This window comes from Crinia signifera, chromosome 8 (assembly GCF_055691185.1).
Source record: "Crinia signifera chromosome 8, ASM5569118v1, whole genome shotgun sequence".
NCBI lineage: Eukaryota > Metazoa > Chordata > Amphibia > Anura > Myobatrachidae > Crinia > Crinia signifera.
In genome coordinates this window covers 59,226,265-59,242,059 of record NC_139224.1, presented here as the reverse complement: position 1 = coordinate 59,242,059, position 15,795 = coordinate 59,226,265, and the positions used below count along the sequence as shown (strand labels likewise).

General features: G+C 42.2%; 1 protein-coding gene across 2 annotated transcripts in view; it reads left to right on the top strand.

The window, feature by feature from the left end:
- The window catches only part of TAB1 (TGF-beta activated kinase 1 (MAP3K7) binding protein 1), a 55,665-nt gene that overhangs the window by 30,223 nt on the left and 9,647 nt on the right, over nt 1-15,795 (top strand). For both annotated transcript variants that reach the window (XR_014454362.1, XM_083156510.1), the window contains exons 5-7: nt 1,200-1,338; nt 8,818-8,931; nt 14,083-14,194. Coding sequence is in view for 1 of the 2 variants with exons in the window: in XM_083156510.1 (XP_083012636.1) it covers nt 1,200-1,338; nt 8,818-8,931; nt 14,083-14,194 (365 nt within the window). In the remaining variant the exon portion in view is untranslated. The remainder of the gene's footprint in view (nt 1-1,199; nt 1,339-8,817; nt 8,932-14,082; nt 14,195-15,795) is intronic.

The window sequence follows — 15,795 nt, the reverse complement described above, 5'->3', positions numbered from 1 at the left end:
GTGTTTGGCATTTTTTGCAGGGGGAACGTCCAACGTAATATGGATGTCCCCATAAAAATGCTTGGCCGTGTTGATGTCTGCATTGGGCAGGCGGCTGACGTCACATGATCTGCCCATCTCCATCAGAAATTAAATAGTCTAGACTTTTATTTGCGAACTGGTGGAAATGAATTCCGTAGTGAGTGATCATTGAATGATGACTTGTGGGACGCATGAAAAGCAGGGATTTAGGTGGTGGGGGCGCATCTTGCTGCTGAGTATTCCTCTCTGGCTAATAAAGTGTGTGTACTCAAATAAGAGGCCATATTCTGTGTTCCTCAGTATGCTCAGTATGCTGCCAAACATCGTGGTAGAATACAGTACACCAATATCACCTTATGGGGTGTTAGGGAGAAATTGTTAGACATTTGGATTCCCATTTGAATATAGGGTTGTATTTAATGCGGCCGGCGTGAGTTTTAAACAGCGGGGATCGCAGAAAACAAAAAACATCCTCACTGTTTAACCCCCACGCCGGCCGCTCACCCTAATCAATGCGCCAGGGAAATCCTAGTCTCGCTGTTTTAGCGGCTGCACACGCCATTTGGGAAATGGAGTATGCAGGAGGTCAGTTGAATACTGACCCTGCGAGCTGTGACAGCGAGCAGGCTGCCCGGCGAACTGTGACAGCGAGCAGACAGTCACAGCTCACCCCAATCATTGAATATTTATTTATTATTTATTTATTAACAGTTTCTTATATGGCGCATACATATTTCGCAGTGCATTACAGAGTATAGTTGAACATTCACATCAGTCCCTGCCCCAGTGGAGCTTACAATCTATGTTCCCTACCACACGTACATGTACACACAGACATTCTAGGTTTAATTTGTTAGGAGCCAATTAGCTTACCAGTATATTTTTGGATTGTGGGAGGAAACCGGAGTACCCGGAGGACACCCACGCAAGCACGGAGAGAATATACAAACTCTGCACAGTTAGAGCCATGGTGGGAATAGAACCCATGACCTCAGCGCTGTGAGGCAGTAATGTATAACCATTACACCATCGTACTGCCCTTAATCTTCAGGTATAAGCCACAATCAAATCCTCATTCTTTCATTCCTCAATACTAACCAAAAGAAATGTAAATATTAATTTCTATAGGATTTTTGATATATTCATTTGTCTTTAATTTGATTTTCAATATGTTGTAGGGTACAGTCCATCAGCAGCTACCCAGCCAGTACCAGAAGATTGTAGAGCGGCTAAACACTCTCGAGAAGGAGATTTATGGGGGAGCAATGGTTATTGTGGTGTTAATTCTGAACAGCAAACTTTATATCGCTAATGTTGGTATGTAATTGATACATTTTACGAAAAATGTAGACATGTACAATATATGTGTGTGTTTATTTATATATATATATTATATATTGTGTGTATGTGTATGTATATATACATATACAGGTTGAACACCGATTATCCGGCATCGTCGGTTCCAGCACTGAGCCGGATTACCGAATTTGCCGGATTATCGGTGATACTATTTTAAAGCACCGTGACCCCCGCAGCCCGGCTCTCTCCTCCGCCACACCACCCGCAGCTTGTGTCCAGCTCACAGGGCATTCCACCTCCCGCAGCGCTTATCGGTCCCCGCAGTACAACCCTCCCACTCCCTCTCTAAACCCTCCCACTGCCCTCGCAACTACTTCCAAGCCCTCCCACAGTACCCACTATGTCTAAAAGGCAAACAATACTTACTTACTCCCAACGGATTCCGGAAAATCTGGGTTGTACCTGTATATATATGTGTGTATATATATGTGCAGCCACAGTCCAAATCCTGTGTAAAAATATTATCCAGCACTCAGGTCTCAGTTGGTGACCCGGCAGCTCTGCTTTCCACCTCACGGTGTTCCTGAATTCAGCAGGTAGTTTTCTAGAATAGCAGTGAAAACAGGCGCTTACATGCATAGTGCATGTAAGTATTTAAAAATGACCCCAATAAGCGGTATAAAAAAAACCGCAATCATACAGCATGAGAATTATGCCAAGCACCTGTAGTGTTGTACACTCACATACAAACTCCTTCATTCAAGTGACGATGATAGGCCACGCCCCTACAGGTTTTGTCATCCACTTCGTCAGAGAGCTATCATGATTTGTATATTTATTACATAATTATTTGCTTATATTGCATATTTCATTGCTAGTTTATGTTGAGATCTACTTTGTTGATAATAGCGCTTTACGATTGACACATGTTGCACTCTCTGCATTTTCATATTAATGCTGCAGGTGTATATTTGTATACACTGGATGCTTTTTCAATATATATATACAATTAGTGTTTTTTGCATGTACTACATTTCCTGCATTTCTTTAAAAATGCAGTGGATATATAAACCCTATGGGTTCAGTGTTCTTTCTTATATAATTATCATTTTATGTATTTTATGATGTATTTGTATAATTTTTTATTGGTATAGACGAATTATGTATGGTATAAATAAGGAATCAACCTGCTTTCGGTATCGCTGGCTGTGGCTAACATTGATTGCCGAGGCAAAGGGTTAAAAGGCAACTGAGAGATGCTAGGCCAGCCCTCTGATGAAGTTGATGGATAAAACGTGTAGGAGCGTGGCCTAGCGTTGTCACTTGTACAAAGGAGTTTGGGTGTGAGTGTAGCCTGCTCCAAAACTATGGTGCTTGGCACTATTCTCATGCTGTATGATTGCAGTTTTGTATACCGCTTATTGTGGTATGTGATCCCCTTCTGTGTTTGTATGTGCCACTAATTAAATCATTTTTAAAGCATCTGTAAAGCGCCTTGAGTCCTGTTGGAGAAAGTGCGCTATATAAATAAAACGTACTTACTTTTTAAACAGTTACATGCACTATGAAGCACCTGTTTTCATTGCGAATATATATAAATTCTACATATATAAAAGCCTATATAATATACTTATTGAGTCTGAAGCAAATGGGGTACGACATACATTTTTGAGTAGGTATATATATTTTTAGCAACATGTTAATCTAGTTTTGAAAACAAACATTTTTTACTGATTATTTTACCGACAATATGTTGAATTTGTTTCATTTTAAATGGGAGGATTGTTAGAAAGAAAAATGTGGTTTACCAGGAACTCTTTTAAAATTAAAGTTACACACATGGAAATATTTGAAATTCCGTAGCAGAGCATGGGTATTCATCTTAGTGAGTGTGTGTATGTGTGTGTGTATATGTATATATATATATATATATATATATATATAATCATCTATATATATGTCATCTATATATATGTCTAGTGTCCGTAAGTCTCCAAAACACTGCCATCTGCTGGCAGAGAGTGAAACTACATCTTGTTCTCGCACATGCACAAACACAGAAGGTAGCAGACTAGCTTTCGAAGCTTTTGCTTTGAGGAGGCTAATGGTGTGTACACACGGTGAGATACCCTTGCTATATGACTTAAGATTTGAGTGCTATGCAATCTTTGCTAGTTCTGTACTATTTGCATACAATTCATACAATCTACATTAGATTTGCACTATATGTGCGATCTGCATACGATCACGATGCAATCTATATAGTCAAAATCTCATGCTGATTGTACCCGTGTGTACACAGCATTACTAGTATATATGTGTGTTATAAACAAAGACAGGTGTTAGTCTTTGAGCACTACATGTTTTCCACAAGTACTTTCAGTGACCATGCTCATCTAATTTACTTAAATGCAGACAGCTATTACCACATAAAGAATTCTCACCATCTGTAAAAACACATAATTAATTTGCAGTGTTGACCGAATTAAATGAGTTATTCGGGTGTGTTTACAATTCAATTGTAAAGCGCAACATAATCTTCTGTGCTATATAAGAAACTGCAAATAAATAAATAAAATAACTGCTCAAAGGCAATGGTGCATCTTCCAAATCAAGCAATGTTTGAAGAAATACTGCTGTGGTAGGTAGCGATAAAAGATACAATGAGGTGTATTCATGTTTTCTGCAGTGCTTTAGTGTTCCTTAGCTAGTAAAAAGACCATTGAATATTAAGTGCAGCATAATTATAATTGGAAGTGGTATTGTCTTATTTTCCTTTACAGGAATTTTTAAATATGTAAGGTTATTATTGTCACCTACGGTGGCCTCACTAGGGGGAGCGGCCCGCATTCGGGTGTCACCCTTCAGTGGGGTGACACCAAACAGAGCCGCACTTAAACACCCGCACCTCTGCGTCAACAGTCCGAACGTCCACTCCTGCACACTTAACTTTTTTGTATATTTTTTTTGTTCATCTTTATTATACCTCGGCGGACGAGAATTGGTTTGGGCTAGGGCAAGTAGTTGGGGGTATGAGGGGTTCACCGGACTTAGAATAGCGTCCCTCCCGTAACTTTCAGCTCCAGCTGCCGCACCGCTGCAGAGCTATGGTTTCGCGAGATGATATCACTTTGCGAGTCTCTCAGTAACCAGCTCCCGGCAGGGACTAGATTGACAACCGCAGGGCTGGATGGCTGGGAATGGGTCTCCTATGGTGCAGCTGAAATCAGTGGCAGCGCTGATCATCACATCAGGAGGTGTGCGTTGAGAAGAGCCACTGACGGTTTTCCCTCAGTATGAAAGGGACACTGTGGTGCTGCTGCTGAAAATGTAATCTCATAAATGCTAAAGAAATATAATTTATGCATATATCCATCTTCATCTGGTGTAGATAGAGAGCGCTATTGGAATCCACCACCTTATTTAATTTCACCAATGATCATCTTCGACAGAGCTATATGTACAAACATCTGGTAACAATAAAATGTTTTATTAAGACAATTCTTTAAAACTTCATGATCCACATCTGTTTGTTCAGTTCGGAAGTAGTAGATGACGCAAGATAAGTCCAAACCCTACGCATTTCGTCTATAGAGACTTTATCAGGGGTTTAACATACAGGCAGTATGTCAAAAAAATAAAGCAAATGGGTCCTTTAAGACAGGTTCTTAAACATTCAGTATCCAATGATCGAAAAAATCAATGAAATGCTTCATGGACTTTAATGGTATTAATAGGCGAGTACCTCAAACAGATTCAGTGCCAGGAGAGGGCTCTGTTATGGGAGCTCCTCACTGTTTGATGAGTAGCTATCTGTCATATTGGTTTAACAACTCTCTTATATACTGTAGAATATACAGGTCAGAGCCCTTATGCACTCAAGGATTTTCTGAATTGCACATACAGTACTACTACAGCAAAAGGTGCAAGTACTTTGCCCTCAGTCAGCCTCCCACTGAACCTCTTAAATTATTAACAGAGACTAGGATATTTACAAAAGCTTGTTAAATTTAGGATACCACAACCATCAGGCAATGTTTTAATAAGCTACAAGGGTATAATTGATTTTGAATTGTGATTTTTTTATTTTTTTTTAAGAGGGTTTTCTGTGTTGTTAGGGGATGCAGTCAAAATCCCGAATGGGACAAAATCCCGACACTTAAAATCCCGACATTTAAAATCCCGACAAGGACAACATCCCGACATTTTAAATCCTGACAGGTGAAACTGTCAACATGACTTTGGGTCGACAGGTCACGAGGTCGACATTGGTTTTTTGACCCGACATGTACCGACAGGCGGTATTTCATGCCCAGCCATCCACTAGGGCGCGGTGGGAGAATAAAATAGTGTGCCAAGTGCAGCGAGGCACTGGTTTACTTCCAACTGTGTCTCACTTCCAACTGTGTCCATGTCGACTGTGTCGACATTTGGGTAAAAAAACGGTGAAAAAACCCATGTCGACCTGTCTTGTTGACAGTTTCACCTGTACATTCTATATATCAGGATTCTGTCCTTGTCGGGATTCTGTCCATGTCGGTTTTATGACCCATTCGGGATTTTGACCGTCGGGATTTCATACGGAATCCGTTGTTAGTATATGTTAAGTATATTTCTCTATTGGGAATCAAATAAGCCCAGTCCGGATACTAGGCCACGTGACACTGTGTCATGCTCAGGCTGAATTTCAGAGCAGTTATCCAGGACCTTGAATCAAAGGACTCGTTTTTGGTAAAGATATAGTAAGTGTCATTATCATTTGGTACAGATATAGCATGCTTTCACCCCACCCATCTCAAGCAAGTGTCATTATCAGGTTTACACTGTTTTTAAACACGGAAATGGTTTAGCCGTCTGAATGTTTTTTGATAGGCGACATGGTTCAGGAGCTCTGCAGAATGTATCCATACTCATTACTCCGCCCACCAGAAGCCCTGTTATGTGTTCTGGAACTGATTTGAGCAGTAGCTTCCAAATAAGCGTGGACGCTTTCAGTTTATTTTCAATGCATAAAATGTTATAGTTTATTATGGACACAGCTGCAATGAACAACGTAATCGGCAGCACATTTCTCCTGTTTACAAATCTAGTTGTATCACCATTTGTTTATTTTGGCTGCACAAATGTGATCAAGGCAAGTTACCAACTCATGTTATTAAAAATATGTTTTAGCAGTGATTATATTGCCAGAACAGGCATGCAACATCATTATCTGCTTTTATTGGAATTTATAAGGAATTTTACTGGCCTGCCCTCACTCTGAGGTATCTCCACCCCCCCCCCCCCCCCCCCCCCCCCCCCCCCCCCCCCCCCCCCCCCCCCACCCCGTACAATAAAACTTCATTTTAGTATTCAATAGTGCTCTGAAACTTGCAAGCAGGCTTGTCAAATTCCAGAACCACCCACTTGACATCCGTAACCTATTCAACCCAATTACCACCCGTATATGCAGTGCATATATTTGTTGTCTTTCCATACTCAAATAATCCTCTGACCCAACATTTCTGTGTGACTGGATCATAGAATTTAACCTCATTCTGAATTACCAATTGTAGAGTGCAACAGAATCAATGGATGCTATTTAAATGAGCGTTACTAATAGTGAATGAGAGGGATCTTAGCACCAATGATTTTATACATACTATACTGTGATTGGGGGATGCAGTTGCATGGTGATGTCTTTGGGACAGTGCCTGCTCTATTCATATGTGTTTATTGCATGTGGGCATAAGGAGATTAGGTGTCCTCCTATTCCCTTTCCCCTGGTGTAAATGCTGTTTGCAAAATTTGGACTATCATTTTCTAATAAAAATTTGGTTTTAGATATTTTTTAAGTCCATTTAAAACTGACTGATCTTGACAGCACTTCCAACTGCAAACTCTGCATATTTTTCATAAACGAAAACCTCATGAGGATGCTTGGCAGTTCCCACGTGGTTCTCTGCAATATATCGCTGATTGTATACTATTCTTAGTCAACCCAGGTTAAAGAGCTGCCGCTAGAGCAGCAGTATCGCTATTTAGACACCGGCTGCTGAACACCAGGATCATGGTCGACGTGACTTTTTCAGGTTTTTTTTGTATCGAATGTCACAGGGGTCCCCGGGGACACTGTATATGTGCACAGTATCCCCTTGCTATGCTCATCATGCTTTTGGCACGGCACCTCGCTACCCCCGGCACACTATTCTAATCTAACTCTGTGTCCACTAATAGTGGATAGTAAAGAATGATCCAAGTGGGCCAGCAGTGTGCACTGCTCTGCTGGCTATTATATCAAACAGCATAACTAAGTATAACGTGTCTGATGGCAGGGACACCAGACACAGCTGCCAGCGCTCCTGGCAGTATAAATGCTGCCAGGACGTTTATACTGTCCTGCCAGTGTGTAGGTACAGTACATAGCACTGCTTATATTGGAAAGGGGATGGGGAAAGGGAGAGGGGGGTCTAAACAGTAAACAGGGATGCCTGTTTCCTCTCCCTCTCTGACACTGCCACTCACTGCCTCTCCCTTTCACCCATTTTTCCATCGGTCTGACTGCTTATCATCCTCTCAGTCACTCTCTAGCCATCCCTTTCACTCACTTTTGGTCACCCTCTCCCGATTACACACTGCTTGTTCCTGTCAGTCATCCTTTTTCTCCCTGTCCATCTCTACCTCCCTCATCTACTATCCCGTAATGGAGCCCCCCAGTTCGTCATTTTTTTCTGGCATCAAGCAAGAAACCCATAGCAATGAGCATGTAGGTAAGCAGCACCTATGTGGCATAATATGTAATTAGCATTACGGCATATGGTATATGTAATGGGCGTAACAATGTTTGGTATACCATGTAATGGGCACTACAGTGTGTGGTATATGTAAAAGGCATCATGGCATGTGGTATAATATGCAATAGGTATTACGATGCGTGACATAATGTGTAATGGGCATTGTGGCATAATATGTAATTAAGGGGATGCAGTCAAAATTCCGAGGGTCAAAATCCCAAATGGGACATAATACCGACAAGGATAAAATCCCGACATTTAAAATCCCGACATTTAAAATACCGACAAGGTCAAAATACCGACATATACCAACACAGTCAACATGACTTTCTGTCGACAGCTCGCGAGGTCGACATGGGTTTTTTCACTGTTTTTTGCTTTTTACACCTAACTATCCCATTCTGTAGTCCTTCCTAATATGTTTGAAACTACTGTAGTTATTGGAATCCTGTGCCAATCTAATGAACGCAGTATCTATCAAATAATGTTTTTAATTTGTTAAACTCCACCTAAAACCATTTTTGATAGGGTTTATGTGGAGGGTCCTGAAATAATACAGGGCTACCATGAAATGCAGAAAACTTTGTTATACTGAATAAATAATTATTTAGAATGAAACTCTTTGATTGTTATTCTGTCCTTTATGACTTTGCAATGTTCGATGCCCAAATTTCCTCTGAACTGAAATATAGGTTCATGTAGTTAAATGTAGTTTTTGTTACAGGTACCAACAGAGCTTTGCTATGCAAGTCCACAGTGGATGGACTACAAGTCACACAGCTTAATGCTGATCACACAACAGAAAATGAAGATGAGATATTCCGCCTATCGCAGCTGGGTATGTTTGCATTTACTTCAGATTATATTTTGGTTTCTTATTGTACTATTGTGCAATCCATATCTTCTTAACAGAGTGGAATGTCACATAAATGTTTTATGGTAGGTTGGGCAAAATGAGTCCCAATGCGGCTACAGCACCTTTTTATGTTAGTAGTTAACAAAAAATAGTTTTTTTTTGTGATTATACAGTCAAGTTCCCCTTCTTTTTATATTGCTCTTCTGTGGCTGCACAGATCAATCAGAAATGAATGCTCTCGTACATCATTCAGTTGAAAATGTAAAAAGGAGTGGACTGAAATTACTTTGGCTGCTAAAAATGATTGTAAAAATCAAACCGCATTTAGTCCTTGTACACAATTTGTTTATTCATTATTTTTTTCAGAGTAAGCAGGCCATTTGTTTATATATTTTTGTAAAACTTTATTTTGATAGGACACATGCAAAACTAACTAATACCCCTTTTACACCACTGCAAAAACCCAGTTTTTTGCTTCTTTGACCAGGATCAGCAGTGGTATAAATGGAGTAGCTGAAAATAAACCCAGGTCCATTTTCCCGGGAATCCTACCCAGGTCCTGACCCGGGTGGTGGGGCAGTTTAAATGGGAGCCAGGTCTTCTGACCCGGGTCCCGTTTACACCAACGGGGGAGCCGAGCCTCGCAACCACAGCATCCTGCGGTCAGTATGGAGGTTGGGCAGGGGGAGCACACAGCCTGTGCAGACAGCAGCGGAGCCAGGGAGGAGGTGAATGGATGCCTGTGTGCGGCATCCATTCACCTCATGGACGGGGCTAGGGGTTCATGGAGGTTGGTGCTGGGCTAGCCCCCCAGCGTGGCGATCAGCAGTCCCGGCACGTCATTTAGCAGTCCCAGGGTTTGGAGATGATGTCACCTCCAAGCGCTGCCCCCTGCACCCATGTGCAGTGTAAATGGTTCCAGTGTTCCAGACCTGGGATTTTGGTGTAAAAGTGTGGTATAAGTAACCAAAATACATAAACATATGAAGAGAAAACCTATAACTACAAATTAGGTAAGGGTAAGGGAGAATGGTATATGAAGGAATGGTTTAGGAGCAGGTTTGAAGTGTTTAGGGTGTGGTTGTTCAATGTTCTCAAGGGGAATTTTATTGAAGGAGGGGAAAGTGTGACAAGGGGCAGAGTTTCTCTGAATAGCAAAGGGGGTGCGTAATGTGGTGAAGAGCATGGCCAGATTAACAATAGAGCTCCAGACCTCCACATGAAAATAGGCCCAGCTACCTAGTTGGCCACAGTCAGCCATTCACAGTAAATTCTGATTTGGTATTTTTATGGGTACTTGTGTAATATCACGGCGCATGCACGTTTTCAGCGTAGGCTAAGCTATGTTGTCAGCGTAGCCCAACGGCTGCCTAGCGTAGTCAGCGTAGTGACTCCGCGGCAGCTCTGCGTAGTCAGTGTACACAGCGCCCCTGGCAGCTCTCCCTGGGGGGGGGGGGGTGCAGCTTGTGCTACTTGTGTCCCCGGAAGCCATCCTACCCCCCACACAGACTCCGGTGCAGGCAGGGAGGCCTCCGTCCCCCGGCTCCCTGCGGCGTTCGAATTTATACCAAGTCTTGTGTACTAATTATACCTGGTGTATTTAAGTGTGTTTAAGTACTTAGTACTGAGAAAGGATACCGCTTTACGGACACCGTAACTAAACTGCAAAATTCACTTATTGTCCATCGGTTTGGGATTAATCTGGCCAATGCCTCCATTTCAATCCCCCACTATCCATGCCAGCCCTAAGCGTGGCAAGCACACGCGTTACTCGTCCTCCCGACCTGTTCATACCCCCACTATCCACGTCAGCGTGGAGTTGATTTTATAAAGTGTGGCGAGCGTGAAACGTGGTGAGATGACACGGAACACATGTAAAGTCATCCGCATCCCCTCGCGGGGCTCACTTTATAAAATCAACTCCACACCAACGTGGATAGTGGAGGTATGAAAAGGTCAGGAGGACGCCTAACGTGGCCCCTCGCAGGGCTCGCTGCGCTCGCCATGCTTCGGGCTGGCGTGGATAGTGGGGATGTTTCAGGAACACATTCACACCTGTCATGTCAGCCAGGTTTAAATGGTCAATGGTGCCCACACAATGTAAAAAGCACTAACTGCGTAATGCTGACTTGTAAAGCGCAACATAATTTGCTGTGCTATAATAGAAATGGCCATGGCCAAAGGAGCAAAGATGAAACTTGCTCCTACTGTAAGAAACTGTAAATAAATAAGTAGTTTTGCTTTAATTTAGTTGTAGACCTAGATTTGGAGGCTGATAATATCTGTCACAAGTTTATTGAATCTCTCAGGAAGTATACCAAACATCAAGGAAGGTTCCCCTGAGGTCATAATTTCTATAAATGTTCCCCCGAGGAACATTTTTTGTAGCTTGTCTAGGGAGGGATACCAGTGGCAGTGCTCCTTGTATGTGGTTTATTCATTAACTGAATAGGACAGCAAGGTTCTGGTGATTGTACAACTACCTGCGAGTACCTACCCTTTCCAACTCCATTTTATACTAGAGATGTGCACGGACCACTGTGTTTTCATTCGGTCAAGGGCGTAGCTGGTGGAGCACGAGCTCCAAGTGGCGAACGTTCACAGGGTTCCGGAACCTTGCAACGCAAACTCTGCCGCCCGGCCGCTCGCTCCCTGCTCCTGTGTCTTGACTCCTGGGCCGCCCGGATGTGGCTTGTAGGAGTCAGGAAACAAAGCAGATCTGTCCGCCGTTTTGTCTGTCGAGCCAATAGGCGCTTGAGGGTCCAGCAGCCAATCAGGAGCGGTATTGTTGGCTGCTGGACTGCTAACTCCTATATGCTAATGGTCCAGCGGGAGACTTGAAAATAGCAGTGGATAGACTGGCTTTAACTATGCAGCCGGGCAGCGCACCGCTCTCTCTGCCGGGCTGTCAGATCGGGCCACACCAGGATTTCACCCTCCCAATGGCATCGAGCAATTTCAGTCCCCCTTGGCATCGAGCAATTTCAGTCCCCCTTGGCATCGAGCAATTTCAGTCCCCCTTGGCATCGAGCAATTTCAGTCCCCCTTGGCATCGAGCAATTTCAGTCCCCCTTGGCATCGAGCAATTTCAGTCCCCCTTGGCATCGAGCAATTTCAGTCCCCCTTGGTATCGAGCGATTTCAGTCCCCCTTGGCATCGAGCAATTTCAGTCCCCCTTGGCATCAAGCAATTTCAGTCCCCCTTGGCATCGAACAATTTCAGTCCCCCTTGGCATCGAACAATTTCAGTCCCCCTTGGCATCAAGCAATTTCTGTTCCCCTTGGCATTGAGCATGAAGCCCTTTGGCATTGAGCATGTAGGTAAGTGTCAAATATGTAAGGGGCATTAAGGTGTGTTATATAGTATGTAATGGGCATCATAATGTGTGGCACAATGTGTAATGGGCATTACGGTTTGTAATATAGTATATAATGGGCATCATGTGAGGCCTTATGTGTAATTGGCGTTACGGCATGTGATCTCAACATCATCGAGTTTATCTGGGATTACATTCAGACCTGTTAGCAAGGCTGCAATTCTTGCAGATGGACAAACAATGCTGCACTGCAGGTGGGGCAGATGTAACATATGCAGAGAGAGTTAGATTTGGGGGAATTTTTTTGTTTGTGTGCAGGGTAAATACTGGCTATTTTGTTTTTACACTGCAATGAACACACTTCACCCAATGTAACTGTCTCTACACATGTTACAGCTGCCCCACCTGCACATGGTTTTGTGCATCTGCAAAAATTGCAGCCTTGTGAACAGGTCTGAATCAGGCCCATAGAGACAGAAAGGTTTGAGCAAGACTTTGGCCCTTCTTCTGGTTCACTCGCAAAGGCAAATTCCTTCTCAAATGGACTGCAGGTGGGGCAGATGTAACGTGTATAGAGATTTAGATTTGGGTGAGTTATTTTTTTTTTCTGTGCAGGGAACATACTGACTGCTTTATTTTTATACTGCAATACCAATTTCACTTTGTAGTATAACTCCACCCAAATCTAATTCTCTCTGTACAAGTCACGTGGTTTTGTCCATTTGAGAAGGAATTTGCCTTTGCAAGTGATCCAGAATAAGGGCCTATATCCACATAAGATCTGTAGTTAAGATGTTTGTAACAACCTCCCTGAAAAGTTCCTCCATAAATTGTGCGCAAGTGTACCTAGAAGAATTTATGCCATTTTGAAGGTAAAGCATTCTTACTATGTAGCATTTTTTCCCCACACCTGCCTAAAATGTTGGTGCTGTGTGTATGTTTATATGTGTGTATATATATATATATATATATATATATATATATATATATATATATATATATATATATATACACACATATATATACACACACACACACACTTCATAAGCGTGTCACCATCTAGGCCACCATACAAAATCAGACTCATACCCAATTTTACATCTTATACCCCTTTCAGAGAGAAAACAAAATTACCGGGTGAAGCAGTTCTACCCGGTAATTTCGTGAATAACACAGGTCCTTTTTCTGTGTGAAAGGGCACACCCGTGTCGTAAATCCTGTGTCTCCGACCCTGGAATTAATATTGCAAACATATTCGCTGAATCTGATTACCTAGCTGATTTACAGTATGTAGCTATGTTGATTTACAGTATGTAGCTATGTTGATCATGTCGACCTAATTAATGTCAACCTTTTTTCATGTGTTGATTTTTTTAACTGTCGACCTTTTGACCATGTCTACCTCGACATTGTCAACCTAATGACCGCATCCCGAATACTTGAACTGGTTACAGATCGTAGGAGAATGGTGATCCTGTAACAACATGCTTTCATCCGGCAATGAATATATGTGGGAATGCGCACATACAGTAGTTAGTACTTTACATATGCACAGTCTGAGATTCAGTAAATACAACTGTATGTATATATATATATATATATATATATTGTGAAAGCTACTGCCTATACAGATTTGGATTCAGCTTCATTATTACATTTGTCTGGGGAATGTTGGAGAGGGAGCAGAACCTTTTTATATTAGGCAATAGCAAAATGAAGCACATAGCTAATATCTTTTTAACCACACACACACACAGAGTAGGATCATCTATGTTTGTGCAGGATTAACTATTGGTGTGACTTCCTTGTCTTCACAGGTTTAGACACAACTAAGATAAAACAGGTGGGTCTGATTGGAGGCCAAACCAGCACCCGCAGGATTGGGGATTACAAGGTCAAGTATAACTACAATGACATGGAATTGCTGAGGTGAGGGAAGCCTCCCAGATGGAGTTATAGGGTTCAGTATGATGTCCCGACATTCAAAATACCGACATGTTCAAAATGCTGACATTCATTATGCTGACATGGTCGCAATGATAACATTTAAAATGCCGCCATGGCGACTATAAGTTTTCCGCATCCCTTTGCATGGCTTGCTGCGCTTCCCATGTTTTTGCCTCGCTGCTCTCAGCAAACTTTTATAATCTAATGGCCCCCATACACGTGAGATTCAGCGTCCGGCAAGTGTTTTCAAATTCAGCAGCGCTTCCCCCGCCGCCGCCCGGTGAATAGCGCTACTGCCTGCCTCCACCACCAGCTGCCAGGACCCCGCAGCCCGCCCTTGCTGCATGGGAAGGAGGTCCCAGGATGGGTGGTCGGATTGCCAGCAGGTACGACCACCTGCTCGGGTCCGATACGCAGGGGGAACACGCATTGAACCTGAGGGGACAACAAACTGGGCCGATTTCGCCCGAAATCGGTTCGGTGTATGGGCACCTTAACATTATGTCCACTTGGATCGTGTAGTAAGAACAATTTGGTTTCAAAGAAAAATCATGAAAATGCTTGACATTTTAAATGCCAGCATGTTGACAATGTCAGCATAATGAATGTTGGCATTTTGAATCTGTCAGTATTTTGACTGCCAATGGTTGTCGGTATTTTGACTTCAGTATATTGACTGTTGGTAAATTGTCTGCATCCCTATTTATGTTATATGTTCATATTGAGATGGCACAAAAGTCTTACGTTTTTGGGAGCTCGAATTCATTATGATTATATTATTAGTACATATATTTTAAATAAAAAATATATAAATACACAAAATCTAAAACCGTTATAGCTTTTAAAAGGTTTGTTCATACTTAACATGACCTATATAGCGTCCTTTATCGGTAATGCTAATTTGGTAGTGGTCCCTCCATTAAGACCCCAGTACTAACTGTATTAAGCAGGCCTCAGCACTTCTGTGACTTGGACCTTTGGCGCTAAAATTAAAAAAAATTAAAAAAACCTGGTGGGCAGAGTTCTTCTCACTACAGTGAGTGGTGGGTTTCCTAGTTGCTGTGATAGAATGTGATGGCAGATAAACCTTATGTCTATTTCACACATGTTTAAATTGCTCTACTGTATTATACTCTACCACCTCTGGTAGGAGTCTATTCTACTTCTCCACTACCCTTTCTCAAGTTTTCACTTGAACCTACCTCCCTCCAATTTAAGTGCATGGCCTCCAGTTCTTATACTTCTTTTCATTTGAAGAATGTTTCCCTCCTGGACCTTGTTAAAAACCTGAATATATTTGAACGTTTCTATCTTGATCCCCCACCCCCTCTTCTCTTCTTTGCTTGAAACTATACATATTAAGAACTTTTAGTCTTTTCTGGGTAACTTTTGTGCTGTAGGCCATGTTCCATTGAATCCCTTCTTTGTACATTTTGGAGATATGTCCTTCAGAACTGATAGATCATCTTATATCTTGTCATCCAGTGTAATTTTAGGGAGCAGACAGAGCCAAAGTGATCAGCATTTTTATAATCTTTTCCTATTACTTTCTCCATTCTTGCAATAAATTCCCTTTTTGAAAA